This window comes from Aspergillus welwitschiae, assembly GCF_003344945.1.
Source record: "Aspergillus welwitschiae strain CBS 139.54b unplaced genomic scaffold BDQ94scaffold_32, whole genome shotgun sequence".
Lineage (NCBI taxonomy): Eukaryota > Fungi > Ascomycota > Eurotiomycetes > Eurotiales > Aspergillaceae > Aspergillus > Aspergillus welwitschiae.
The window spans coordinates 74441-101569 of NW_020798726.1; the positions used below are offsets into that span (position 1 = coordinate 74441).

Sequence of the window (27129 nt, forward strand, 5' to 3'; positions counted from 1 at the left end):
TAGTCAGTAGACCTTACGCAAGACCTTATCAACTGTTATCCCCCGACCAGCAAAACATCATCAGAAGAATACTGAATATTGTGGCATGACAGGCCACCATCTCCAATTACACTTACCCTGCTTCCCCCCGTGTGGAGATCTGTAAGCCAAAAGTAGATCAAACCGACGTTGTTTTCGGGGTGTTGTTGCTAGGAAACCTTGCCAGCTCTGGACGCAGCACCGAATCCACGTGCCGCAGCCCTCCCCGCACTCGGCTTCTGTGCTCTCTCCATGTTATTCGGTCCCCAAGACCTGCCAATTGATGCTATCGTTGCCTCCGCACTCCTCAAAAACGCAATGGCTGCGAGGAAGGGCCAACAGGTGAGTCTTAAACCCCAGCCCCATTATATTCTGTACGCAATAGCTGGCTAATCCAATCGCTTTTGATTCTCTGAAGGAGATGGTCCAGGTTGGTTCGTACCTCTCACACCCCCGTCTTTTGGGTTCCAGATCCAGTGGCTGATATAGCTCCCCCACTTCCAATGAACAGACCGTGCTGAGTATGTTTCACTCCCCATCGTTCGATTTCTTTTCATGAGCCATTGAGGGCATTTCATTGCAATGACTTTTGAGTTTCTCGCGCTAACCCTCCCCTGAAAGGCGGGTGAATTCGCCGTTTTGGAAGGGAAGATCAGTATCCCATAATCAAGCGGCCTCGACGCAACATGAGCAAAACACGGTTGTTGGCGCCTCATACTCGCACGCTGACATACTAAAGTTAGTACATTGCATGCCATTGGGTGTTTATCTCTCTTCGTGCTTGGCTCTTTCATTTCACTGACCTGTGCGCCTCCCCCAATAGAGGGATCTCGCAGCAGCATGCGCGCCCGCGGACACCGCCTCGGTCATCCTCTGCCAATATCCAACACACGTCTCTTTCACCCCTACGATCGGGCGGGTGGTCCACGTCCCCTCATACTACTTCCTACTCTGACATAATGAACGGCGGGATCGAATCCTGGGGTTCTGACCGATTGGGAGAAGATTACGAAGATGACGACGAGGAGGAAGACATCGTCTATGATGATGATGAGGACGAGTTCGGTCTCCCTAGTATTACCAGCATGCGGAAGAAACAGTCGCAGCGAGTTGGCAGTTCTCAGCTTAAGCCTGCTGATCCAGGTGGGGGGCTTGCTAGTACCGCCTCATCACTCGGGGTTGGCTTGGGAACCAATCGGCAACGGGCCAATAGTTCGGATATCGCTGAGGAGCGCGGTGTACCTATGTATCCTACGGCTGGAACTGGAGAGGGTAAGATACTGCGACCTCAGTATAAAGAAATCCTGAAAGGTATGAAGTGTCCTTATAATGCTGGAACGTGCTGACCTCTTTCCAGACCCCGCCAACGCCTTGAACCTCATTAACCACGCGCCTCCTCCCAAAAATGCATCGCCTAAAGAGATGGATATGTACAACAGCCGCATTTCGAGAATTAACAAGTTTAAACGTCTTCTCCAGACAAGCACCGTTCCTTTGTCGGAGCTGAGGAACCTGGCCTGGTCAGGGGTCCCCGATGAAGTTCGCGCGATGACCTGGCAACTGCTCCTTGGATACCTCCCCACAAATAGTGAAAGGCGCATTCCTACCCTCGAAAGAAAGCGCAAGGAATATTTGGACGGGGTTCGACAAGCCTTTGAACGTGGGAGTGCGGCTGGTTCTGGAAATCCACCTTCGTCGAGCGCTGGGCGTGGCAGGGGCTTGGATGAGGCAATATGGCATCAAATCAGCATTGATGTTCCTCGGACTAGCCCTCACATTCAACTTTACAGCTACGAAGCTACTCAACGATCGTTGGAAAAGATCCTCTACGTTTGGGCTATCCGACACCCGGCGAGCGGATACGTGCAAGGTATCAATGACCTCGTCACACCGTTCTGGCAGGTCTTTTTGGGCACGTACGTAACTGATCTCAATGTTGAGAGGGGCATGGATCCTGGCCAGTTGCCCAGGAGTGTGCTGGATGCTGTGGAGGCAGATACATTTTGGTGTCTTACCAAGCTACTCGACGGTATCCAGGACAATTATATTTATGCTCAACCGGGTATTCACCGACAAGTTAGGGCATTGCGTGACTTGACAATGCGCATTGACTCTACACTGGCCAAGCATTTGGAGCAGGAGGGAGTAGAGTTCATGCAGTTCAGTTTTCGGTGGATGAACTGTCTTCTTATGCGGGAGATGAGTGTACAGAATACTATACGGATGTGGGACACGTATATGGTGAGGCAAACCAACTATCCCTATTGCGCCAGATGTAGATCAGGTATACTGACCGTTCCATTAGGCAGAGGAGCAAGGTTTCTCAAGGTTTCATCTATACGTTTGTGCAGCCTTCCTTGTGAAATGGTCAGACCAGCTGGTGAAGATGGATTTCCAGGTGGGTATAATTCTAAGGCTCTGGATACCGTACAGTAAATGCTAAACGACAATAGGAGATAATGATGTTTCTGCAAGCACTTCCCACAAAGGATTGGACGGATAAAGATGTGGAACTCTTGCTGAGCGAAGCATTCATCTGGCAAAGTCTCTTCCAGGACTCTAGGGCTCATCTTCGTCCGGCTGGAGAACGAACTCCAGAGGATGACCTGCAGTGACGACAGTCATGAGTCATTAATAATATCACCTGTTTCATTAGTATATGGCGTTCCCAAAGGGAGACGTAATCTCCGATTCCCGGGCTTATTAGCCTCAGCTGAAATGGAAGCCCTTCTGGTTGAAGGCCCACAATAACTTCAGGAAGTCGTTCTCATCGCACATCCTTGCACGCTTGTCCGCAAGGCGTGTTTCATCTTCCAACACCTGCCGTACCTTCTCCCGGACGAGCTCTGCTACCTTTCCCTTCTTCTTACGACTAGGCCGATTCTTAAGAGCCTCTTGAATACGCGCGTTCGTCTGTTCCTTGAAGAAGTCGGGTACGTCATCTTCATCGTCCACGTCCATGCCCTCGTCAGGCTCGTCTTCACCCTCATCATCATCCTCATCTTGCGCGTTGCCAATGTCCATCGCATCAGATTCGGCGCCTTCCGCCGGCCCATCCTCAACTGGGATATCGTTTTGCGCACACCATGTTCGATAGTTGGCTTCCAACATATCCATGACCGTGGACTTGCCAAGGAAACTTGACCGGATTGTCTTGTTCTTCCGGACGAATAAAATTCTCAGAAGCCCGTCCCACTCATCGTAGTTGATCTGTGGCCTGGGGTTCTTAGGTACCAGACGGACAACGCTCGACTCGACCAGCGGTGGGGGCTTGAAATTGTTCTTGCCCACCTTCATGATGTGGTCGATCTTAGCCCACATCTGAGCATTGACGGAGAGTCGACTGTAGAGCTTATCGCCCGGCTTCGCGAATAACCTTAGAGCAAATTCTCGTTGAAACATGAGAACACAAATGCGGGGCGCCGGAGACGTCGCGAGAAGTTTGAATGTGAGGGGAGAAGAGATCTAGCGGGCGAATAATTAGCCTTTCTTCCACTTTGAAGAGATAGATAGTTTATAGAGCGTACCTGATACGGCGTGTTGCTGATGCAAACATCGAAATATGGAAGGTCTGTTTTGATCACATCTCCAAGGATAACGTCTAAGCGTTTCTGGGCAGGCGTGCCTTGAACACGCTTGGTGACTTCGGCAGCCATTCGAGGGTCGAGCTCAACGGCGATAACTTTTTTCGCCTGTTCGAGGATCTTCACGGTCAAGTTACCGGTACCAGGACCAATTTCCAGAACAACCTATTAAAAAAAAAAGCCCCTCCAGGTTAGGCAAATCTGTAAGGTACATGGGCCAAGTTTGTGGACGACTCACATCGCTCTGTTTCAACTCGGCTTTGTCAACAATTCGTTGAGCCACGCCAGGGTTTTTCAGAATGTGCTGGCCGAGATCGGTATTCATCTTGAAGACGGTGTTGGCGGCCTTCGTCTTTGCCGCCGCATCGGCATAGGGACTGGCCTTCGAAGCGCTATTGCGCTTCTGCTGTTTGACCTTGGGCATCCTGGCAGATTGAGTCGCGAGGCCTCTGAGTGAGCAGTCCGAATCCTGACAAGACAACCTTTTAGAGGGGTGAATTCTATATGGGTTCTCTCTTCTCTCACACAAACACACACTCTCACTCTCTCTGTCTTTTGGCTCGAACAAAAAAAAGTGCGGAGGGTTTCTGATAAGATTAGCGGCCCGGAACTACATTTCTGCGGCTGCCCGGCGTTTCGCTCATCGTCGGAGGGCTCTTGCCATCCGCATTGCTCTTGCGAACAGGTTTCCCAGCTCTTCCTCAGTCACACCCCCGGTTCCCTTGTCCGTACACCTTGTCCGCCATGGCGTCTGGGCGTAAGGACTTTTTGAGCCAAGCGGCTCCCGAGAACTATGTCGCCGGTCTTGGTCGCGGTGCCACTGGCTTCACCACCCGTTCAGATCTCGGACCCGCGCGAGAAGGCCCCACGCCAGAACAGATCCAGGCAGCACTGGCGAAGCGAGCCCAGCTGCTTGGAGCTGCTCCTCCCACAGCTTATGGCGCAGGGCGAGAGAAGGGTGGTAAAGATGAGAAGGCGGATGAAGAGGAAGATGACGAGCGATTTCAAGACCCGGACAATGAAGTCGGGCTATTCGCATATGGTCAGTTCGACCAAGAGGATGATGAGGCGGACCGCATCTACAGAGAGGTGGATGAAAAGATGGACAAGCGCCGGAAGATGAGAAGGTTAGTTCCCCGCCCCTTTGCCTCCCCTTCTGCTATTTCTATGAAGCGATTTGTTCATCCGCTTCTCCATATGCGGTTTGCCTGGACAGATTACCGACGTAATTCCTCCACCATTCACAGGGAAGCTCGCGAACAGCAAGAACGAGAAGACTACGAACGCAAGAACCCTAAGATTCAGCAGCAATTTGCAGATCTAAAACGATCCTTAGCCTCTGTCTCCGAGGACGAGTGGGCAAACCTCCCGGAGGTGGGAGATCTCACCGGAAAGAACCGACGCGCAAAGCAGAACCTTCGGCAGAGATTCTACGCAGTACCGGACAGTGTGATCGCGAGCGCAAGAGACTCGACCCAGTTTGAGACAACGATTGCAGAGGACGGGACCCAGACCGCAGCCAATGGAGCGGAGGCAGCTGATGGGACAATCACCAATTTTGCAGACATCAGTGCTGCACGTGATAAAGTCTTGAAAGTTAGGCTCGACCAAGCGGCGATGGGATCATCTGGGGATTCTGCGTCTGGAAGCGCTACCAACATCGATCCAAAGGGCTACCTTACAAGTCTCACGCAGTCTGAGCTGAAAGCTGGAGAAGTAGAAATTGGAGACATTAAGCGGGTCCGCGTTTTGTTGGAATCTGTAACGAAAACGAATCCCAAGCATGCGCCGGGATGGATTGCGCTGGCGCGTCTAGAAGAATTAGCCGGTAAAATCGTGACTGCCAGGAATGTAATCGCCAAGGGTTGCGAGTTGTGCCCGAAAAGTGAAGATGCCTGGCTTGAAAACATTCGCCTTAACGAGGGCCATAATGCCAAGGTGATTGCGGCTAATGCCATCAAGAACAATGACCGTTCTACAAGACTATGGATCGAAGCCATGCGATTGGAGACAGAGCCTCGTGCGAAGAAGAACGTTCTTAGACAGGCGATCCTTCACATACCTCAGTCTGTTACGATCTGGAAAGAAGCCGTCAACCTGGAGGACGACCCTGCCGATGCACGTCTGCTTCTGGCGAAGGCAGTTGAGATGATCCCCCTTTCCGTTGAGCTCTGGCTGGCTCTGGCTCGCCTAGAATCACCGGAGAATGCACAGAAGGTTCTCAATGCCGCCCGCAAAGCGGTTCCCACAAGCCACGAAGTCTGGGTCGCTGCTGCCCGCCTGCAGGAGCAGATGGGTACGTTCGAGAAGGTGAATGTGATGAAGAGAGCTGTCCAAGCCCTCGCGAGAGAAAACGCCATGCTCAAACGGGAGGAGTGGGTAGCGGAGGCTGAGAAGTGCGAAGAGGAAGGTGCTATTCTCACCTGTGGCGCCATCATTCGTGAGACACTCGGATGGGGCTTGGATGAGGATGACGATCGCAAGGACATCTGGATGGATGACGCAAAGGCTAGTATTGCCAGGGGGAAGTACGAAACTGCCAGGGCTATCTATGCCTACGCGCTGCGTGTTTTCGTCAACCGTCGTTCAATCTGGATTGCGGCAGCCGAGTTGGAGCGCAACCACGGTAGTAAAGAAGCGCTGTGGCAAGTCCTTGAAAAGGCCGTTGAGGCGTGCCCGCAAAGTGAGGAACTATGGCTGCAGCTTGCGAAAGAAAAGTGGCAGTCCGGCGAGATCGACGATGCCCGGAGAGTGCTCGGCCGTGCCTTCAACCAGAACCCCAACAACGAGGATATCTGGCTGGCTGCTGTCAAGCTGGAGGCCGATGCCAACCAAACATCCGAAGCCAGAGAACTTCTTGCAACTGCTCGACGCGAAGCGGGTACGGACCGCGTTTGGATAAAGAGCGTCGCGTTCGAGCGACAGCTCGGCAACATCGACGAGGCGCTCGATCTGGTGAACCAAGGACTTCAAATCTATCCCAAGGCGGACAAACTCTGGATGATGAAGGGACAGATCTACGAAGCCCAGAACAAATACCCACAGGCTCGGGAAGCTTACGGGACCGGAACCAGAGCCTGCAACAAGTCCATCCCACTCTGGCTGTTGGCCTCAAGACTTGAAGAAAAGGCCGGTGCGGTCGTAAAGGCTCGTTCAGTGCTCGACCGTGCCCGGCTTGCGGTCCCCAAGAGTCCAGAGCTCTGGACCGAAAGTGTGCGCGTAGAGCGGCGAGCAAACAACATTGCCCAGGCCAAGGTCCTAATGGCCAAGGCACTGCAAGAAGTCCCTACCTCCGGATTACTATGGAGCGAAAGCATTTGGCACCTGGAGCCGCGCGCGCAACGGAAAGCTCGGAGTCTGGAAGCGATCAAGAAGGCTGATAACGATCCGATTCTCTTTATTACCGTGGCGCGGATTTTCTGGGGCGAGCGCCGATTGGAAAAAGCACTCACCTGGTTCGAGAAAGCCATTGTCTCGGATAGTGATATGGGCGACGCATGGGCTTGGTACTACAAATTCTTGTTGCAGCATGGCACAGAGGTATGTCTTTTATTCATGACAAAAAAGAATAATCTGTCTAGGATGTACGTGACTAACGGCAATTCCCAGGAAAAACGCGCCGATGTAATATCCAAGTGTATTTCGACCGAGCCCAAGCACGGAGAAATCTGGCAATCCGTGGCCAAAGACCCCGCCAACGCGCTCAAGTCGACAGAAGAGATTTTGAAGATGGTTGCAGACCGTCTGACCTAATTGATTTCATGATGCCTTGCTTTCTTGACCTCGCATGTTCATCATTCCTTACGATATCCAGTTCATTGCCCTAGAGGATACGTTGGCGTTTCCGGCGAAGTGAAACAGGGTTCACCAGCCAACCGCTCTCCGCTTGGTTGGTTTGGCTACATCTTTACAAAACGATTACCACTATAAGGAGAAACCCCTGAAAAATGCATACAGGTAATATCGGCCTAATTAGCCTTTGCATTAAGAGCGGTGCAGTTGCAGATTAAACCAACCATACAACCAAGTGGTCCTGTGCGCGGTGCGGGTGCTGAGACATTTCTCTTGAGAAGTCTCATGAGGTCACTCTTTCTCTCTATCATGATCAGCTAGTAAAATGGTTTCCACCAAGCATATGCAAGCCAAGAATGGAAGGCAAGATAATGTACAGTAAACAGCAAACACACACAACACGATTCTTCTTCTTCTTATTTCTCTTCCGCATGGTTATGCACCACTAGATTGCGCCAACAAGCAGAATCCTTCACGTTTTTCCAGATATATAGGTAGTAAAGAGTGGGCGAACAAACTGTTGATCCTGATCGATACCCGAGTTCGGGTTATAGGTAACGTCTTCCTCCAGTCGAGGAGACGGTGGGCCATGCACATCCGCAGATATGTCCAGCTCATGTTGTTTCGGGGTTCAGATGGGTACCCTTGTACTCTCCTGGTTCTCATCCATTGTGGGGGGCGGTTACATCCCTGGTTTGAGATGGAAATTAATCCAGCATGTCAAGGATTACGTACCAGAGGTACAAAGTTCCCGCATTGGATGACGTCCAAGGAACTTGACTATGGCTGCATAGGTGTGACCGCCCGCTGGGCTGAGGTAATAAGAAAGAGAGGGAGAGAAAAGAGAGATGGAGGGTAACATAACTCGGACAGAAGGAAACAAAGAGCGGAAGTCAGAGAGATTTAAGGAGAAAAGAGGTATAAGATAGAAGAAGAAGAAAAGAGAAAATTGATACTCTTCGAACTCCGCGCCAGATGCAAAAATTGACGATAATGGCTTTCCCCCGATGACTCCCAAGACGCCTGTTTCACCTCCTCTGCTCGACCGAGATGTTGCAATGGTTGGTCCTGTTTGGATCAAATAAGCAAGGAACCGGGGTAGCAGTGGAGGGGGATGGAAAAGACAGAAGGACAGAAAGAGAACTTGTAGAGAAATGAGGCCAACCAGGGCTGGAGAGGAGCGGCCAATGGCTCTCACGAGGCCATCGACAAACATTCATCCAGCAAGGCACCCAATTGCTCCCGATCCGTGACTGTCCCGCCTTCCCAGTCGAATTCCGCCTCGTCCACGTCCATTTCGTCCATGAAACTGTCGGGCTTTGCGTCGGGGACGTCGACCACCTCCTCGACCCGGTCCTGTTTGTCTGTTTCTAACTCATCCTCGAGATACCCACCCATGATTTGATCCACGAGTAGAGGCATATGATTCAGGACACCGCCGCCGAGTTCCAAGGATAATCGGAGATCTCGCACGCCCAAGGGTTTTCGGGTGCTTGCCTCCTTGGCCTCGACTGGGAGAAGACCGGTCGCGCTATCCTTGACGATCTCTCCTCGCGTGAAAGCCAGTTCCTCACTTTCGAGCTGCTGTCGGTACTTGCGCATCATCATGCCGTTTATTGTCCCTGAAGGGCCGTTCGATCTCGTCCGTGAGAACACTACGGATAGAACTTCCTTGACAAAAGTCTCCGTTGCGATCGCCATGAACTCGGCACAGGGAAGGCTTGCACCACTGACAATGGATTCTTCGTAGCAGATGGGAACCATACGTGCGTGGATAGATTCGGCGTCCGGGAATTCGCCGGACTCTGACGCCAGAGGTTGTGCATATCGTTTTCGAATTTCGAGTTCCCAGTCTACCAAGATCCAGGATGATTAGCATCATTCGGTCGAGCAGACGAAAAACAGACGAGATCTCTGGCATGAACCTACTTGTCTTATTCAACCCGCCCGCACTAGCTGGTACTTGACTTGGCAACTTGATCTGTTTCGCCAGATGATATTCCTCCAGTTCGTTCGGCGACAGTTCATGGGGGTCACGCTTTGTATAGATCCATGGTCAGCCTTGTACGCGCACATCTCAGGGGGGAGGCTGTCGCATCTCTGGAGCACGTCGCATACCTCGGGAATAGCTTTGATTCGTCGACGATCCCGGGGAGGGAGTTGCATAACCTCCGTCTTGAGCCTTTGTTCAGCGGCATCGCCCGATGTCGGCTTTGACACGACGGACGGCTTGTCGTTCGCCGACACCCAACTTGCGACACCATGATCCGGAAGATCCCGTGTAAGATTGCCAATGATTGCGCATACGAAATTGTTATGTAGATGCTCGGTTTTTTGATCGGCGCATATTATATGATCGACTCGCGACGACAATTCGCTTTGGTTCAGTTGTCCTGTTCGTTGGGGGAGAAGGGCGGCGTCAGCATACGCATTCAGGTTAAAAGTGGGACCGAGGCTTATTGTAAGATAAGAGACAGAAACTCAAGAACAATGATATAGATAGGTCCTCGCAAGAAGATGGGGATAGACGTGACAATGCACAGACATACCTAGAAGAAAGAGGGAAGTAGCTTCCTTGTAGTCAGCCCAATTGTCGCCGATGGCGGCCTTCAGCTCGGTGTAGATGGGCTCAAGATCCAGGCGCGGCACGGAAATGAGGGCTTTGGTAGACTTCTGCGTTGGCGGAGCATTTGGAGCAGTGCTTTTAGACGAGGCTATTGTATTGGAGGCCGAGTCTGTCCGACTCAGAGCAGCCGGATCGATCTGCATGGTTTGCGAGGGCTCGCCGAAGCGCGACGGGCTGCGCGAAGCCGGGGGTGGGGAGAACTACGCCTTCATGAAGCGCGAGTCATACCAGATCCAGGAAACCGGAGGCGCGAACGATCGGAGCAAAGCGTGTCAAAAGGTGTGGTCGACACGCGAGACGGATAGGCAATGACAAGCGGATTGATGGGCGATGGGGGTTGAAGGAGAAGGGGAAAGGCAGGCCAGACGGAGGAGGACGTTCGAGGTGGAAGTGGAAGTTGGGAAGTCTGGGGAAGATGGATTGGATTGAATCCCGCCGTCCATCCACTACTGACTTACTTACACTCAAGCTCTCACCCCACCAGCTCTATTTTATTTTGATTCACGGATCACTCTCTGTCATGCACTTGGGAATTTTGTCTCACTTGACAAGGATATTTCCTTTCGTTATCTCTACGCTGGCTGTTTTCTACGGCACTCTCCGCGCGCACTTTCGAAGACGACCACCGCGCGACTCTCTATACCTCTCACCGCCTTGTCTCTTTGAATTATAGTAGAAGTGTTGTACTCTGTACATTTAGGCTTGAGGAGACTACACTGAATGCTATACGTAAATCATGCACATCCTGACGCTAACATATCAAATGCGACAAAATACAAAATTCGTTGATCGTTACCCTTCCAGACTGAGTGCGTAGCACTGATACGCTTCGTGGTTTCTGCCAGACTTACAGACTACCACCACCGCCCTCCGTGGATTTCAACGGATGATGATTTCGATTACCACCTTATACATCAGATCTTGAGGAAGAACTGGGAAAGCTGTGACGGTTCAAGTTCCAAATTGGTGAATCTGGACTTATTTTCGCCAAATGACTCTCACCATTGCCCACTGTTCCACCCCCGAGTATGTTTAGAGACCAGAACGACCGTCCGAGTATCACGGCACATACACCCATCAAGGATTCAGATGGAGGGTTTTTACAGGCAACAGAATTGATCCCCAATAATCTCCTCGCTAGGAATACAGCTTCACTGCATCCTCATGTAATACCCCGAAGAGCCGGCTGATTTCACCCATGATCGCTTCAATCTCGACCGATAATTGCCCCGTCACCAGAACTACATCGCGTTCGCAGTTAGCCATGTTTCCCTTCCTTACTTTAACCAAACAAGGGGCTCGTAACATACTATAAGCGTAAAGCAGGGCATAGTCTTCGTCCGTTGATAGTCGTGACATTTCAGTGTCCTTGCGATAATGAAAGAGCCGCGCGAGGAGCCGATCTCGAGCATGCTCCACGCTGGGGAGGACGTCGCTCAATGGATACTCCAGCTTCATCGAGGAGGCCATAACTATCTCAAGCGTCAATTACTAGTAACAAATGGCTACATTCGTGGGACTCACCAGATAACAGATGACTGATGCGGGAGGATAACTGTTGCCTTTCTTTGACCGTGTACCGAAGTATAGCGAGTTCCCCTTCCGATGCGGTCATGTTCTTAACCAACTCCAAGTTGATGGCGACAAATGCATCCACCAGGCTCCGGGTGCGCCGCAGAATATTGCCATAGCTTGCATCCTGGAAGGCGCTTTTCAACTCAAACTCAGATCGCGCAGAGGCTTGAAGGGACTCCAGATGCGACAGGAACCGCTCCACCTCCAACTTCTCCCGAGGACTCATGAAGCCTGCAGTCTCCTTGGGGAAGGCCATTGTGGACAAAGGGCCGCGCTTCCAGATCAGACTCATCCGGAGCCATAACAGGCTCAGGCCCTCTTTCAATCTCTCCCGGGCGCTGATCGGCCATATGACTCGCGTGATGATGATACCCCACACGCAGCCTGACAAGACAGCCGCGACTCGATGAAGGGCGATTTCAGTAATGACCGGGCTATCGCCCCCTTCGTCTTGGTCGTTCCTGCCTTCCTTCTGAGTAAGTGAATAGGCATACAGCACTGAGAGGTTGTAGGTGAGCATGATAAATCGGCCCATTGGACCTTGGCCGCGGACGATGATGAGGTAAAAGTTCCAAGTCGCCATAAGCAACCCCAGAAAGGCGAGCGCGAACACGTTTCCTGCACTCACGTACCATGAAAGAATGGCACACAGTGCTCCCAGGCATGTACCCAAGAACCGTGCATACCCCGTAGTATTGGAGGCACCAATCGTCATGGAACATACCAACATGTAGGACAAGAGCCCCCATTCACCTCGCCAATGGGAATAGAAGGGCCGAGTAGATTGGAGGAATGATGGCAAGGCATATAGTGCAGCACCTGCCCCGACTTTGATCGCGAACTTTGTATCATCGCGGCGGAAGAACCCCAGTGACCTCCAAAGACGATAGCCGAGACGCTTTTCGGCAGAGGTGACTCTTTCAATCTTGGCCGTTGACGGGCTAAGGGATGACTCTGGTGAGCTAGCCATATCTCGCTGAGGTGCTACACCTGCGTCATCGGCCGTTGAAGCTAACGGCTGCTCTACATCTGGGTTATTCTTATTCCTCGCTCCAGAACCTCCCCATCGCCAAAACTTAAGCCAGCTCCAAGATCTCCCTGTCGGTCTTTCCTCACTTTCCAGCTGTAGTTCATCCAAGATAGCTAAAAGCTCTTTCAATTGCTCACCAAACTCGAGTAAGGAGAAACTGAAGTGTCCACAGCTTGCAGAAACCTCTTCCAAATCAGCTTCGACTTCTAGCTCCTGTACCCCTGTGAGCTCACGTTGTCTATAGATAGTCTTGAGTGCTTCTTCGCGCGACTCTCTATAGAGCTCAAGCGCACGATCTAGACTCGTCCGGTATCGACTGTTGACGGAAACTCTAAATTCAGGTGCGGGAGTAAACGGGATGTCTCGGAATATTTCTTTGAGGGTAAACGCAAGCGAGCGCTATTGATTATTAGCATTCTCAGATCCCCATCTCATCTATTGACATGATAGCTCACCATAGAAGGCCCGAGATGGCTGATAAAGAGGGCAAATATATCTGCCGGATGCAGGGGATTCGTTGGATTACCATTGGTGGCATTCATATCAGTAGCCCCAAGTCTGTCTTCTTCGTCTGGTTGCTCATCGATTCGTTCCAGGAACGGCCCGTCTTCATGAAGGGACCACGGACTTATCAACGGCATAGTGCCGGTTTCGGGGCCGTGGCTCTGTAGCTTTGCAAGTTCCGTTGGTTTAAGCAATTGAAATTGCAGATGGGCTGCACTGCGTAGACCACCCATATTATGAGTAATGTCCTGCACCCAACGAACTAACTTCTTCTCCAGCCGGTACTCCTTCTCCGTGCCTGCCACGAAATGCTCAAGCTTGGCCTCCCTTACAAGCTTGTCCAGCTGCGCATATGCTTTCTTATGGCGCGCAGCCGTGCTGGTGAACTCTTCAGTCTGGAGTTCCTCCTCGGAGCCACTAAGAAAGCTTTCAGTTATTAGAGCCAACATTGTCGCCAAGCTTTCAGTGACAGTAGTCAAGTTAGACCGGAGCTTTTTGCGTGCGGATATGGGGAAGATCAGGAAAGACACGGCCATGGTGATGGTTACGCCCATTACGACCATTTTCAGTACCTGAGAGATCTTCGCAAACGATAGATCCCCACTTTGGACTGCACCCTCCTTCGTTAAGACGGTTATTGTCGACAACGAAGCTAGCGAGCATGCTACGTTAACAAGCGGATCGCCGAGTCTCTGTTTCGTCCATCCGATAAAGCCTAACCCGCCGCCACAGAATACAATGAGCACGAGGGCATGTCCCACAGGGAGCATATGCAAAGTGTCCTGAAAGAACATGGAGACACACATGCTGGTGAGAGAAATGAAGGCAGCATAGAGGAAGGCGAGAAAGGCACATATCAAAGCCTTGTACATGCTGCCCTGCGATCTCGCTGGATGGAAGTAGACCGTAACGGTAGCAACCATATGTTTGCCATCTTGATGGCCCAGGAACGACGCAATGGCCGGAACGAAAGTTGCGAGTGATCCAAGCAGGTAAGCTAGACTGCACTTCAAGACGCCGATTCCTAGCTCCGACGAAACGAACTCATGCATCCAAGACCATATATGTTGAAGTCCATACCAGAACCGTGCTGGAAGGCTCTTGGGGCACTCGATGACATTTCTGGGTAGAAGTGGCCGTCGCTCATCATTGTCGTTACTCCCATGTGGGTCAGGATACGGGTTTCGTAAATTAACGAGGCCTTTGAGTCGCTGGCCTGTTCTCGGCAGGACGAAGGTTGCGTAGCGTAACTGTGAGAAAAGCAGTATGAATCAGCAACGCGACATAAGTTAACTAAACTTCTTTTCCTGGACCGATGAGCATATTGGCAGGGTCGGGGTGCGCCGTCAACCCGTAGTGGTTGAGGCAAGGGGAGGAAGTCTAGGCCAAGTAACCCAGCTAGCTAGATAGTAATGCTAGCTAAGTAGTGGTTGGAGATAGCTAACTATGCAGCTTACCTTCTTCGGACGCAGAAAGCGCCGGGCACCGCTGCTCGATGAGTCGCCCGGCAGAGACATGATCTATTTACCTCATTTTCCTTTCCCGGTTTCCACTCGAACGTATAGAAGAGACTGCCGGAACTGGCGACACTGGAACAGGAACAGGAACAAGGCCTTGTTCCACCATGATCTTGTGCGCTGGTGGAGAGCTTGGGAGGTCCGGTGACCAATGCGAGCCGGCATTTGCGAGAGAATCACGCACGGGTCACGCCCGCGTCATCCCAGCCCGCTTGAGCTTCTACGTGCTCCTTACACTATGAGATGGCTCCCTACAAACTGATAACATCGGAATAATGACTTGAACTCAAAAAGCCAGGAAAAGCAAATACATTGTGGACCAGCCAAAACCTCAACGTTCACTATACACTTGGCATATACTCTCTATAAGTCGGCCCCCATCTCTAATTGAGACCTTCCACTTTCCACACCTTAACTGCCGCATCAGCACCGGCTGAGGCAATCTTAGATCCCCCGGCGATCCAGGCAACACCGTTCACGCCTTCTTTGTGAGCGTTAGACACCTGAAGCCAGTCGCCGGGCTTGGACAAGCTCCAGACGAAGATGTTGGTATCCAATGACCCGCTGGCCAGGTGGTCATTGTCTTCGTTCCAGGCAAGTGAAGTAATTCGAGAGGTGTGCGCCGTCCAACGATCCGTAACAAGGCTACCGTCTGCGACCTTGTAAACAAGGATGCGACCCCGAGAGTCGCCCACAGCCAGGAGAGATCCGTCGGATGAGAAAGACAAGGCAGACACCGCATTCCGCGTAGCCTTGATGGTAGTCTTGGGGGAAAGGCTCGAGGCCGCAATATCCAAGATCTGTACGGTCGCGTTCTCACCTCCGACAGCTGCAACGTTGCCATGAGCCGCAACCGCAGTGACGGGGAAGTCAGGCTTGAAGTCGCCAGTCTTCTGTCCGTCCTTGTAGATCTCAACGCTCTCCGACGCTCCCACTAACACCAAGTCATTTGCGGCTGCAACGCCCTTGGGCTGTCCCGACAGCTTAGAAGAGATTCCGGTATAGGTCTTGGCACCAATATCCACGGAGCGAATGGTATCGTCCCAGGCGACGCTGTAGATCCGACCATTGCCTTCCTGTGTAGGTGCGAGACCTGCAATATAGGTCGTGTGGCTGTCGCCTTCCATTTCTTCCGCAGCCCCCGTGGGAACATCCCAGCTGCAGACCCGGCCGTCAAAACTTCCAGTCCACAGGGTCTCAGCATCGCTGCCAGAGCGAGACTGGGTCAAGGACGTGATGTTCTTCTGGTGTCCCTGGACGACCTGTCTGGGCTTCGGGGTGCCTTCAACTAGGTAATTAAGGTCGCCGCTCAACGAAAGACTGATCAGCAGGCCATCGCTTCTTCCCTGAGGCCAGACCACTCCGACCTGCTGGTCCTTAACATTCGCAGCTCCTTCCTCTCCCATATTCCAACTCTGGGTAACCTTGCCCGCTTCCACGTCCCAAATCTTGACAGTCTTGTCTGCGCTGGCTGTCGCAAACTTCCGCGAGTCCTTAGACCACGAAAGGCCGAAAATGCTGCCGTTGTGCTCTCCTTCGCCAATCTGGCCTCTGACTTCTCCCGTCTTGCCATCGTACAGCCAGATCTTGCGGTCCGCGCCAACACTGACCAATGTCGAGCCGTCCGGGCTGAAGCCGACTCCATAGATATAGTTGGTGTGCTTATCCCGAATTCCCGTGTTGAACTTGAATGGTGCACCGTGGTAGAAGACTAGGTTCTTGTCGTCACCGGCAGCAGCGGCCCGCAATGGCCTTTGCTGCCTGATCGAAACGGAATTGATCTGTTGGGTGTGGCCATAGATCTCTCCGACAGTATTACCACTGTCCCAAGTAATGCAGTGGCCGTACCGCTGCTTTCCATCACCGACGGCAATGATGCGCTGGGAATCGCCATCCCAGGCAAGATCATTGATCCGGCCATTCACAATGCTGTATTCGCCCTTGGTGATACCCTCTCCAACACAGTCCCAGACTCTCACTATACCACTGGCATCACCACTGGCAACATAGAAGCCCGAGGGTGAGAAGCGGGCAACAGTGGTCTGCGTCTTATGTTCGGTGTACTGCCTGGCGATGGCGGGGTTGTCAATCGAGCGGAGGAAAACCGATTTGTTTGCCTGAAGATTTCGAGAAAGGAACAGTAAGCATTGACGAGTATTTTTATTTGCATGGATGCCAGCAAATTTAATGCCATACCGCATATGCAATCCGTTCGCCCTTGGCGTCCGCAGAAAGCTGAGTGGGCTGACCCCTGGTGGTGGAGGGGCTGGCAGCCCAGATGGACTCTAGGTGGTCTTGTTAGCAGTGGTGATAGTAAAGCAAGCGGGTAAGGGGTGCTAGCAGACCATTTATGATAGACATGATTTTATTTACATGCAATGTCCGTCGCTAAATAAATAAAGACACAAGTAGGATTCAATCAGGGCTAGAAGAGGGAGGGAAACAGGAGAAGGGGAGAAGAAGCACGGCGATGTTTAGGCTGTTGACGTATGGGTGGGGGTGCCGCCGAAACACATGGGCCGCGGATGCTGCCGTGGTTGACTGGACAGGTACTTATATAACTATCGTCTTCTTATCAGAGTCAATGCTCATTCAGTGTCTAAGTTGCTGCCTGAAATCCCCCTTCCGCCCCTATCATTGCACAATGTCATATGTATTGGTTGGATTGAAATGAGAATGGTGGTGGTAAATAGTCGTAGTTGTACATAGGCCATCCCGTCAAGGCTGTCTGGCTAGCAATAAAATAAAATAAAAGAAAAACACCAAGGAGTTCAAAAGCTGAGGAAGAAAAGAACTATCATATCGAAAGCAACCCGAGTCCAGTCCGTGACCCTATACCGATGTTATACAGAGGAACTCTATTCAGTAGCCACTTCCTCCCTCCATCCGCGACCTTGCTTCGGCCGCCAGAACTTCCGGGTGTCGGTGAACACTGGGCATGAGACCGAGACCAACAGCTCTCCGGATGGCCTTGGAAATCTTGCGCTGGTTGACGGGCCGCAGACCCGTCATGTTTCTGTGCTTTATCCGACCCATCGAGGTGATATATTCCGACATAACAGAGAAGTTCTGCGAAGCACGAATTATCAGCGATCAGCATGGATTGCGAGACAGAACCATCTTCTTTCTTTCCCAAAAGTCCATGATACGTTGGCTTACCTTATACAGATCCAGGGGGTTCAGGTTCAGGGCGTCAAAGGCATCAGTCGAGGGACTGTAACGCTTCCTCCATTTCTTCATCTCTGCCGGGCTGAGATCATGAGGGGCATAGAGATCACCGGCTTTCCATTCACGCGTCTGAAACCTCTCCAAAGCCCTGCTCTCACTCTGAGCCCGCTGCTCCTCGAGAAATCGGCGGCGGTCCACTGGTCCACGGCGGCGGTTGTACACTTTGGGAGCTGCGTTGAAGCCACCGATTAGCGAAAAGTCAATAGAAGGGGATGTGGTTGAAATAGGTTCCCCCCAGGTTCGGTCTATGAAACGGGTAGAAAGTCAGACTGAATAGTACAATCACTTACACCGAGATCTGGGGCCACGCTGAGGAGCGGGATTCGGAGCAGCGGTCGAATTCCAGCGACAAGCAACACTAGCAGCAGCAGACACCGACCCAAAGGCTGAGCTAACGGTGCGCAAAGGCGACCACGAAAAGAGATGAAGAGCCATACTGAGACAGCGAGATGGCCAAAGAGTGGGGAGGAGAACGACAATCCGGAGAGAAAAGGCTCGGGGTGATGAAGCTGGCCGGCGATGCGATCGATTTTCTTTTTTCGGCACGCGCCAAGAGCCGCCTGGGCTTCCGCCCGCAACTCCGTCTCCTCCATTCCCATTCCCACCTCTCGATCCAAGGAACACACCTCGGTGCCATTGCGTCAATTGGCCTGACTCTGCTATCGGTCTCTGCATCGCTTTACCTTGTGGATAGACCGTGCTTCATGGTGTCTGGCAAAACATTTGCTTATACTTCCATACCTTTCTGCTGAAAAGGGAACCAAACAAGAATCAAGATACTCGACTTCCCTGCGCCAAACAGCTTCTCACATTGAAACGTCTTGATCAATATGCAGTTCCACCTAACTAAAAGGGTCTTTCGGGCCATCTTGAATAATGAGCCTCTTTCATCATCATGCTGTCACTATCGCTTCCTGCATACTGCTCGTTGCCATCGATCCCGCAAACTAGGTCCTCTCTGTTCATACCATGTCCAGCGACGCGGGCTCTTCGCCTTTGCGGCCCCAACTGCCGAACCTCAGCCTGCGATCTTGCCCTCTGAAACTGGATTGAAGCCAATGCGAGACTTGTTGAGATCACTCAGTGACCAGAGCAGAGGCCCCGCCAACGGAATCCTGGCAAAAGCTTTCCAGGACTTTGTCGTTGCCCGCGCGGAAACTCCTGGAATCATTACGAACTACCATGCGAAGTTGCTTGTTACCACCTGGAAGTATCTCAGAGCCCGCGAGGGGGAACTGGAACGCATGGAATGGCAGAAGGTCTTTTCAACCGAGAACCTCGAGAATCTTCTCTACGTCTTATCGGAAGCAAAATGTTTGCCAGAGGCGCACGAAACCGTGCGAAAGATGGCTCGGCTAGCCTTCTTGGAGCTCTGTGCAGACCATGGATTTGGGAACAATCACATCAGCCGTCCTGCCCTCCTATCTTACATCTATATCCAGGCTATGCTTGGTAACCCGGATGAAGCGCGGCATGTGGTCGAGAACTTCTGGAACCGACTGAGCAAGACCAGCCCTTCCCCTTGGCTCACAGTCATGAAAGGCTATGCCATCATCAACGACAGGAATCAACTCAGGCGTACCACGGAAAAGCTGAACGAGCACGGCATTGTGTTTGATCGAACTGCCCATGAAGAGCTGGTCAACATCCTCGTTGAGCAGGATCTTCTAGCGGCATTAAAAATGGTATATGAGAGTCTCTCGCCTTCCGGAGAAGAACCTTCTGTCCTCGCCAAGGAAGCCGTCATTCGCTATGCGATCATGAAGGCCGAGACAGCTTGGGCAACTTCTATCTTTGAGTCGCTTTCGCACGCGCCAGTTGCGGAGACCATAGGTATCACGCTTCTCTGGGAAGCTGTCCAAACCAAGAGTGCTGCTGCCGTCCAGGAGAAGGCCAGAATATTGACGGCCGGTAACCAAGAAGTCAGCGAATCACTCACCATCACATGCGTGAACGATCTGATGGAATACGCCAATTCCATCAAGAATCCCGAATTGGCCACAGAGTTCGCATCTCTGGCCTCCCAGTGGGGCCTGGAACCGGACCTACAAACTTACCTACTGCGACTGGAAGCGTACATTCTAGCAGGGGATGTGAAGACTGCATTGAGCTCCATGGAAGACCTGCACGACCCAGAGACCATCATGCTTGAGAACTTGCCATTGATGAACAAGCTGATCACCGTCCTCTGCTTTTCAAGTCAGGAGGATGCCGTGGTTGAGAAAGTGGGCTCCCTCACTGATCCGTTGTTCGAAAATAACGTGCGGTTGGAGGCAGACACTCTGGCAGCGTTGACGCACATGCTATTGTACCGTCGTGAGTGGGAGGCTGTCTCCGAGCTCCTTCGTCCCCGTCTGGGGCTCTACGACTCAGAAGAAAGAACCAAAGTCCGCAATACTCTCACCAACTTCATCACTGACCTGACCCAAGAAACCGATGACGCTTGGGAAATGTACAACCTACTTCAACTCGCGTTTCCCGAATCCGGCGTCAGCCTGCGAACCGAGATCATGACCTCATTCTTCAAGCGAGACCGTAGCGACCTCGCCTTCCTAGTCTTCGGACACATGCGACAAGCAGAAGATTTCGCACGGCGACCCAAACCCGACACCTATGCGCGATGCTTCCAAGGCCTCGCGCGAACTCAGGACGCCAAGAACCTCGAACTCGTCCACAACATGCTTAAGCTCGACGTGGAAGTGGACCTCAACACGCGTCTTCTGAACGGCCTCATGCTCGCATACGCCGCCTGCGATATGCCCGAAAAAGCGCTGGACGTATTCCGCGACATCCTGCAATCGGACGAAGGCCCCTCCCACAAAACCATCACCATCTTCTTCAAGACGTGCGAAAAACACCACAACGGAATCCAGGAGGCCATGCGAATGATGAGCAAGGTCAAGCGCCTCGAAATCACCGTTGATCGCCAACTATACATGGCATACGTTGAGGCCCTGGCCGCACAGTGCGAGTTTGACCTCGCCACTGAAGCGCTGGACAAGATGCAGGCTGAAACTGGATACCTACCGACCCGCAACTCGTACGTTCAATTCCTTTCACCTTTCAGGTCTATAAACATGTACTAACGTATTACGCAACAACAGGATCGGATTACTCTACAATGCCATCCCGTATCAGTACTGGAAGGATGAAGTTGAGAAGTGGGCCAAGGATAAATACCCCGATCTGTGGGCGCAGTTGGAACAGATCGAGCGGACCGAGTATGAAGAGGGGCCGAAGTTCAACATCAAGGACAATGAGGTTGTCGTCTAGTATTTAGTTGCGTGTAATTTAGGCTGGTGACAGATGTACTTTACTTTACTACGCATATAGCATTGTATGAGCCTGCAGCGTTACATATCATTGATGTCGAATATACTCTTTCCATATATTCTGTCAACTACGCCTTGTAATTACTTGGGGTACAAGAGAGCTTAACTCAGATGTGGACAGGAACTTGTTTGGCTGAATTCGGTGGGTATAGAATCTTAGAACTTTTAACAGTCCTGCAAGGTGTATGTTGTGCAACAGCGTGGTAGCAGTAAAATACAGAGTAGCTAGTTGCAAATGTATTCAAGTTCAATAAACAGAGCAGACTACTTAGATGCGAAAAGGGATTGCAAAAACAAAGTGCTGTATTAGGTCTGTAGTATTCATGTCTTTTTTGTATCCCATGCAATGGACATCGTCATAATTAAAGTATCCGTAACACTGCTGATGTGCAGTCAGGTATGTATTTCCCGGAAAATGCATATCACCAAACAAAAACAATCATAAGAAAACAGGTATATCCGTCTAAGAATCGTGGTTCGCGTTGAGCTGCGCAATTCGCTTGGTCATGCTATAGTCATCATTAGAAGGGTGCATCACGATTTCGGGGGCCGGAAATGAACCACTTACAAGTCAAAGAAGGAGAACTGGCTCGGGCTGCTACCATACTCATACACGAAGCGGCTGGCAAGGTAGCTGCCAAAGATGGCTCTCAGATAGTTCTCGGGCACCTATTAGATTGTCAGCATCACGTTAATGAAATCTGTTGGGCTGTAAGACTAACCCGCTGAAGGATGGTGTCGAGACCAATCTTCTGCAGAAGGAGGTTCGGCAGAGCATCGTGGAGGACGGAGCGGCGAAGCTCAACATTATCCCACAATTCTGTCTTCTGAAGTTCCTCATCCAGCTGGGTGATGGCAACACTGAGACGATCGCTCAGGACGCTGCGAAGCAATCCTGTCTTCTCATGTTCGCGCCAAATGGCTTCAAACTCGAGAGTAGCATTCGACTTGATAACCTCCTGCACCTGCTTGACATATTCACTGTAGAAAGTGGGCACGGTACCATCCTCACGGATGCACATGTTTTCCACAAACTCTTCGTCGTCGAAAGACAGGGAAGCCAGGACCTCCAATGAGGAGGATGTCACACCTCCCTTGTTGGCAGATGCGTCCTTGAACAGGATGCAACCAGCCCTTTCGAGGCGAAGCTTGCTGTCTTGTGTAATGAACAGGTTTGCACCCTCGACAATGTACGGGATGGTGGCCTTTCCGTCCTTGATGAGTTTTCCAACAGTGGAAAGATCAATCGACTCCGGTCGTCCACCGCAAGGCACGAATGTATCATATTGCTGGTCACGACGCAGATGGAACAGGTTGCGGAAAATCATACCATTGTGGACCAGCTCGCCGCTTGGCAAATGAACGTTGCTTTCATCGACCAGAACCCGGTAACCCTTGGGTGAGAGCTTCGACAGATCGAACTCAGAGATGGTCGCCCGCTTCTTGGCGAGTCTGACAAGCTCCTCATGATCCAGGCCCTGGGGATCAACAATCACTCCGGACCCGTCGACAATGGCGGTATACTTCTCATTGGACAGGAGGATCTCATTGGAGCCCAGATCGCCGTCAGGCCCACCGGTCTGCAGCTTTCGGATGGTGCTCGGGTCGATCTTCAGCTTGCGATAGATACCAAGCACATACTGCCGGACCGACAGGGTCGTCATGCCATAGGTATCATGTGGGATACCGCCAAGCCTGGGGCTCTTGCCCGTAAAGAACGACTTCCACCAGGGGGCACCGCGGTTGCGGGCATGCTCCGTGGCCCAGTCGACCAATTCGGCCGTGTTCTCGTCGGGACCCATGAACAAAATCTCGTCTTTACCATGCAAGTCCACAATCGGGTCCTTGATTCCCGGGCTGACAGGAGGCAGCAGCAGGTCCAAGATACTGTCGATGTACTTCTCGAAAGCGACGCGGGCCTTATCCTGGTGGTTGACGTCAAGCAGGATCACACCCTTTGCGCCACCTTCGGGGATATCCTTGTTCTTGCGTTGCTGAGTATTGGCAAGGTTGTAGTTCTCGTCGAACAGTGAGCGGGCATTGATACTGTAGGCCTCCTTGTTCCGACTCTTGACAATACGGATGCCACCACGAGCAATATCCCGGAATCGCAGGTGGAATCCACGGAACTCGGAGCTGATCACCAAGAACATGCCATATAGGCGCTGGGGATACTCGTGTTCCGGCAGGAAGTCAGGGTTGAGTCGGAAGCTGAGAGCAACCTTGGTCGGGGTGAAGAAGTTGGTCTTGAGGATGGAGGCGTTGAACACGCGGAAGGCGCTCATGACCATTTCATCATGTTCATTGGCCGCAGTACTCGAGATGAGCTGCTTCAGCTTGGGGCCGTCCAACACCTCGTCAACCTGCAGACGCAGGTAACTCAGGGTTGGGAGGAAGTCATCCTCGGCAGGACCCCGCGTTTGCACGTAATGCGTGTTGGCGAAGTCCAAGTAAAGCTTATGGATGAGTTCCGGGTACTTGTTGACGATCTCCAGGATGTAGTCCGATGTGAACGTCTCGGTACGCAACCTCTTCTTGATCTTCGCCAGCAGCTCCGCATGGACGCTGTTGTTCGAATCCAAAAGATCCGTCAAGGAGATGTATTCGGAGCCCAGTCGGTTCAGGAACTGCTGCACGAACACCCAGGCGCAGTGGGCATAGATCGTTTCCTGCAAGCTAAGGCGGCCACTGGCGAAATGGTGCTGGAATTTGTTCTGAGGAATACAGTACAAAAGGGAGACTTCCTTGATGATTTGGTGAATGGCAGCCTCGATTGGGGGATACTTGGCGGCAATTTCCTTGTTGGGCAGAGGACGCAGGTAAAGCGAAATCACCGTGATGCCGTTGGAGAAGTTCTCCAGGTACTTCCGTGAGCTGGTCAGGCGGTAGTAGTGGTATAGATCGGAGAGCGCACTGAAAAGACCCATGGCAGAGCCTTGGCGGTAGGCAATGACCAGTCTCTTTTCGCGGCTCTTTTCAATTTCAAACAGCTCAATAACCGGACCGGAGCGGCTCACGGCATTACTGATGATTTCCTGGTAGATAGCCTTGGTGTTGGGGGTGGCTTTCTGCAGGAACCTCTTTTCGCCGATGATATCGATGTTGGTCTCGTTCGGATCGGGAGTGGGATTGGCAAACTGGCACTTGTACACGAAGTAACAACGAAGCTGTTGCCCATCATCACCGGGAATAGGTGTGGGGGAACGGAAGGTCTCAACGCGATAGCTGTTGCCTTGGGACGAGGGGTTGATATACTTCTTATCAATCCGCTGTTCATACCCGGGGCCTTCGACTGTTGCGATACCGGGTTTGCTGGTATCAATGTAGACAGCATGATCTTCTGCTTCCTTATCCAAGCGGATTTCGAGCTTCTTGTCGTCACGGGCATAGGCGGCGACCTTGGCAGCATACAGCGAGAGAATTTGCGTGACGATAGCGTCCACAGACTCGGTCTGGAAGTATGTGTCGTCAATGCCGAGCTGGTTGTAGAACCACTCGGTCTCCCCGACGACAAACTCAATGGGAATGAAGCCTTTCTTCTCCAGCTGATCCATCACTAGCGAACGAGAGAAAATAGTCAGAAGAGTCGCCACCGATAAAAGTAGACGGGATATCAGTTTCAAACTCACCTTGCTCCATTTGCTTTTCCTTCCCTTCGAATTTGGCCGCCACATAGCCGGGGTCTTCCTCTGACAGAATGCGATGCTGGCCACCACCGGGAATAGCCAGATGCGTGGGTTGCGGCGACGGTTGGCGCACGCTGGAGCCAGCTACATTGTCCAGGATCTTGTTGTGGGGGTGTCTTTGGAAACCAAGAGGAGTTCCAGCTCCTGACTGGGAACCATCGTTGCTCCCGTAGAGTTTCGGCCCCGTCCGCATGGGAAGGGTGTTGTTGCCATTGAGGTGGCCGTCGGAAAGAGGCGACGACGACGGCGCGCGAGAGACCATGATGGGAGTGGAGTGGCAAGAGGAGTTGAGAGGCTCAATTGAACTCAGAAAAGAGGCGGCACTAGTGGGTTTATATCTGTTACTTGGTGAGCCATGCATGAGTAACAAGGCAGGAGCCAAGCTGCTAGCAATAAAAGAAACTGGTTCGTGCGCGAGAATGGAGGGGGGAAGAGGATGGGAAGCTGAAGCTGGGAAAGATAAGGCAGCCACACAGCTGCATGAAGATGTGCAGGAGATGGCGCCGGCGCAGGGAGATATAGAAGGAAGCCAGAAAAGAAAGTATGGGAATTCTAGACCACTAGCGACAAACCTACCTCAATGGAAGCGTCGATTGATGCAAAGGAAAATTGGTGATCTGGCGTTGCTACGGACCAGGGCAATGACGAAAGCTCGAAGCTTATCGGGGAGAGCAAGAGAAACGAGCCAAATAGACTGAAACGGGGTTCACTTGTCGGTACCAGCCATCAACCGACACGTCACCAATGGAATGCACAAAGAGGCTAGTTTGGGAGAGTTTGGGATTCAAAGATGGAAGAAACACAGATGAAGAGGGGAAGGTGGGAGAGAAGAGGGAAAAATAGCGGAGAGAATCCCAATTTTTTATTCAAGAAGGAAAGAAGGATGCGAATTCAAATCAGATCAGGTCAAATTAAATCACAGGGAGGATATTCAATGTGATGGACACGAACAAAGCAGTGGAATCAGGTGCAAATCCACCCGGGAGATGCTGGCTCTTTATACAAACTGGAGCTGAAGCCAGACGAGGAATCGTATTTCCCCAAAGGTAAAACAAATAATAATAATTGAATAATAAACATTTCTTATTATCACATCGAAGGGGAAAAAAAATAAAAATGAAAAATAAAAATCGAAATTTCCCAAAATGAGATTAATCCGAATGGCACAGCCATTATTAAGTCATACCTGCAATACTACTTCTTTGGGAGGCCAAATACTATCGGCCAGCCAGCCAAACCCAGAAAGCCGGTGCTATGCGATCGGCCAGGAACGGGGCCCGGTCCGGGGCAAGTCGTTGGACGGCCTGGCTGTTTCTGCCTGAGGATCATGGATGGCCCGCCCTTGTGCATGGGTCTCCACGTTGCCGTTGTTGTCTCCAACTGTCAAGTTGATGTTTTGTTCCTACACAAGATACCACGGTGGCTAGATACTACGTAGTACAGCTTCGATGCGGCTTGTACGAGGGGTGATCAAACTGTGTATATAAAGTGCTACCTTTGATCCATGAAAAATCTATTTTCTCCTTGCCTGATTCCCATGTATGTTCCCTTCTTTTCCCTCTTTTTCCCTTTCCCTTTCCCTCATTGATACTGGCCCGCCTGTGCAACGGCTCCACGGCGGATGACTCGATTCACGATGCCAAGTTGAGTGGGTCTCAGTTTCCTTTTTCGGCATCGCGGACCATCTTAGTGCGAATGAGGCAAGTGTGAAAAATACCGCATGAAACCAACGTGATTGGTGGTCAAGGGCTAAAATTGGAAAAATTGCCTCAAATGCTTTGGAACGGGAGCTGGAGTCATTGTGGCTGGTTTGCCGGTTCACAGTTCACTGACTAACAAGGTATGGAGTAAAGGGAGTGTCACCTGAGTTGAGTCCAGGGGCGGCGTCCAGGCACAAATTTAGAAAGAAAAGTGAGTACTGTCGCGTGAGACTTCGACGGGGATAGATCCAAATTGAGATCTATTGCTCACTATGAATAGATAGTGTGATGGATTGAGATGGCCGGTAAGGCCTTTGACCACCTGCATGCAGTGAGGTCAGTACGTACTCTTAGTAGATAGTAAGGAAGTAGGAACCGTAAGATACTCCGTTACAACATCCATACTTTGTTACTGTTGCCTCTAAATTCCCGGTTTAGTCAGCTGACCGGACCGGCTGGAAGGGGGGCCAACACTCCACTTAGTAGGGCTGTAGGTTTCGAAAGGGGGTTTTGGTGTGTCATGGTGGCCAGTGAGCT

General features: G+C 51.6%; 8 protein-coding genes across 8 annotated transcripts; 3 read left to right on the forward strand and 5 right to left on the reverse strand.

Annotated features, from left to right (window-relative positions):
- Positions 1-301: 301 nt before the first annotated feature.
- Positions 302-2633, forward strand: BDQ94DRAFT_161587 (GTPase-activating protein GYP1; the record flags this gene model as incomplete). Its single annotated transcript, XM_026769401.1, has 7 exons — positions 302-360; positions 449-532; positions 670-756; positions 842-1329; positions 1376-2259; positions 2324-2416; positions 2472-2633. The coding sequence occupies 7 exons, from the start codon at positions 302-304 to the stop codon at positions 2631-2633; spliced, it is 1857 nt and encodes a 618-aa protein (XP_026623047.1).
- BDQ94DRAFT_149407 (S-adenosyl-L-methionine-dependent methyltransferase) lies at positions 2395-4153 on the reverse strand. The gene is made up of 3 exons (XM_026767374.1): positions 3841-4153; positions 3546-3767; positions 2395-3483 (listed from the first exon to the last, which is right to left on the reverse strand). The coding sequence occupies exons 2-3, from the start codon at positions 3672-3674 to the stop codon at positions 2728-2730; spliced, it is 885 nt and encodes a 294-aa protein (XP_026623048.1). The 5' UTR covers positions 3675-3767; positions 3841-4153; the 3' UTR covers positions 2395-2727.
- BDQ94DRAFT_149408 (uncharacterized protein) lies at positions 3757-4153 on the reverse strand (the record flags this gene model as incomplete). Its single annotated transcript, XM_026767375.1, has 1 exon — positions 3757-4153. A coding segment is annotated over exon 1 (256 nt), but the record flags the coding sequence as incomplete, so codon positions are not given.
- Positions 4154-4284: 131 nt separating this feature from the next.
- On the forward strand, positions 4285-7669 carry BDQ94DRAFT_78315 (U4/U6-U5 snRNP complex subunit PRP6). Its single transcript, XM_026776534.1, has 3 exons — positions 4285-4729; positions 4850-7142; positions 7212-7669. Exons 1-3 carry the CDS (start codon positions 4347-4349, stop codon positions 7353-7355), a joined length of 2820 nt encoding a protein of 939 aa, XP_026623050.1. The 5' UTR covers positions 4285-4346; the 3' UTR covers positions 7356-7669.
- A 919-nt stretch (positions 7670-8588) lies between these two features.
- Positions 8589-17007, reverse strand: BDQ94DRAFT_161590 (WD40 repeat-like protein; the record flags this gene model as incomplete). The annotated part of the gene is made up of 11 exons (XM_026769402.1): positions 8589-9247; positions 9324-9432; positions 9513-9787; positions 9944-10175; positions 11239-11261; positions 11331-11492; positions 11545-13024; positions 13081-14379; positions 15057-16763; positions 16843-16940; positions 16992-17007. 11 exons carry the CDS (start codon positions 17005-17007, stop codon positions 8589-8591), a joined length of 6060 nt encoding a protein of 2019 aa, XP_026623051.1.
- Positions 17008-17185: 178 nt separating this feature from the next.
- Positions 17186-18370, reverse strand: BDQ94DRAFT_78355 (mitochondrial 37S ribosomal protein bS18m). The gene is made up of 3 exons (XM_026776535.1): positions 18165-18370; positions 17806-18044; positions 17186-17715 (listed from the first exon to the last, which is right to left on the reverse strand). Exons 1-3 carry the CDS (start codon positions 18307-18309, stop codon positions 17509-17511), a joined length of 591 nt encoding a protein of 196 aa, XP_026623052.1. The 5' UTR covers positions 18310-18370; the 3' UTR covers positions 17186-17508.
- Positions 18371-18491: 121 nt separating this feature from the next.
- Positions 18492-21260, forward strand: BDQ94DRAFT_78364 (putative mitochondrial respiratory complex I chaperone (Cia84)). Its single transcript, XM_026776536.1, has 2 exons — positions 18492-20914; positions 20979-21260. The coding sequence occupies exons 1-2, from the start codon at positions 18705-18707 to the stop codon at positions 21145-21147; spliced, it is 2379 nt and encodes a 792-aa protein (XP_026623053.1). The 5' UTR covers positions 18492-18704; the 3' UTR covers positions 21148-21260.
- A 20-nt stretch (positions 21261-21280) lies between these two features.
- On the reverse strand, positions 21281-25597 carry BDQ94DRAFT_78369 (glutamate dehydrogenase (NAD(+))). Its single transcript, XM_026776537.1, has 5 exons — positions 25469-25597; positions 24836-25230; positions 21929-24762; positions 21775-21875; positions 21281-21715 (listed from the first exon to the last, which is right to left on the reverse strand). The coding sequence occupies exons 2-5, from the start codon at positions 25152-25154 to the stop codon at positions 21670-21672; spliced, it is 3300 nt and encodes a 1099-aa protein (XP_026623054.1). The 5' UTR covers positions 25155-25230; positions 25469-25597; the 3' UTR covers positions 21281-21669.
- Positions 25598-27129: the final 1532 nt, after the last annotated feature.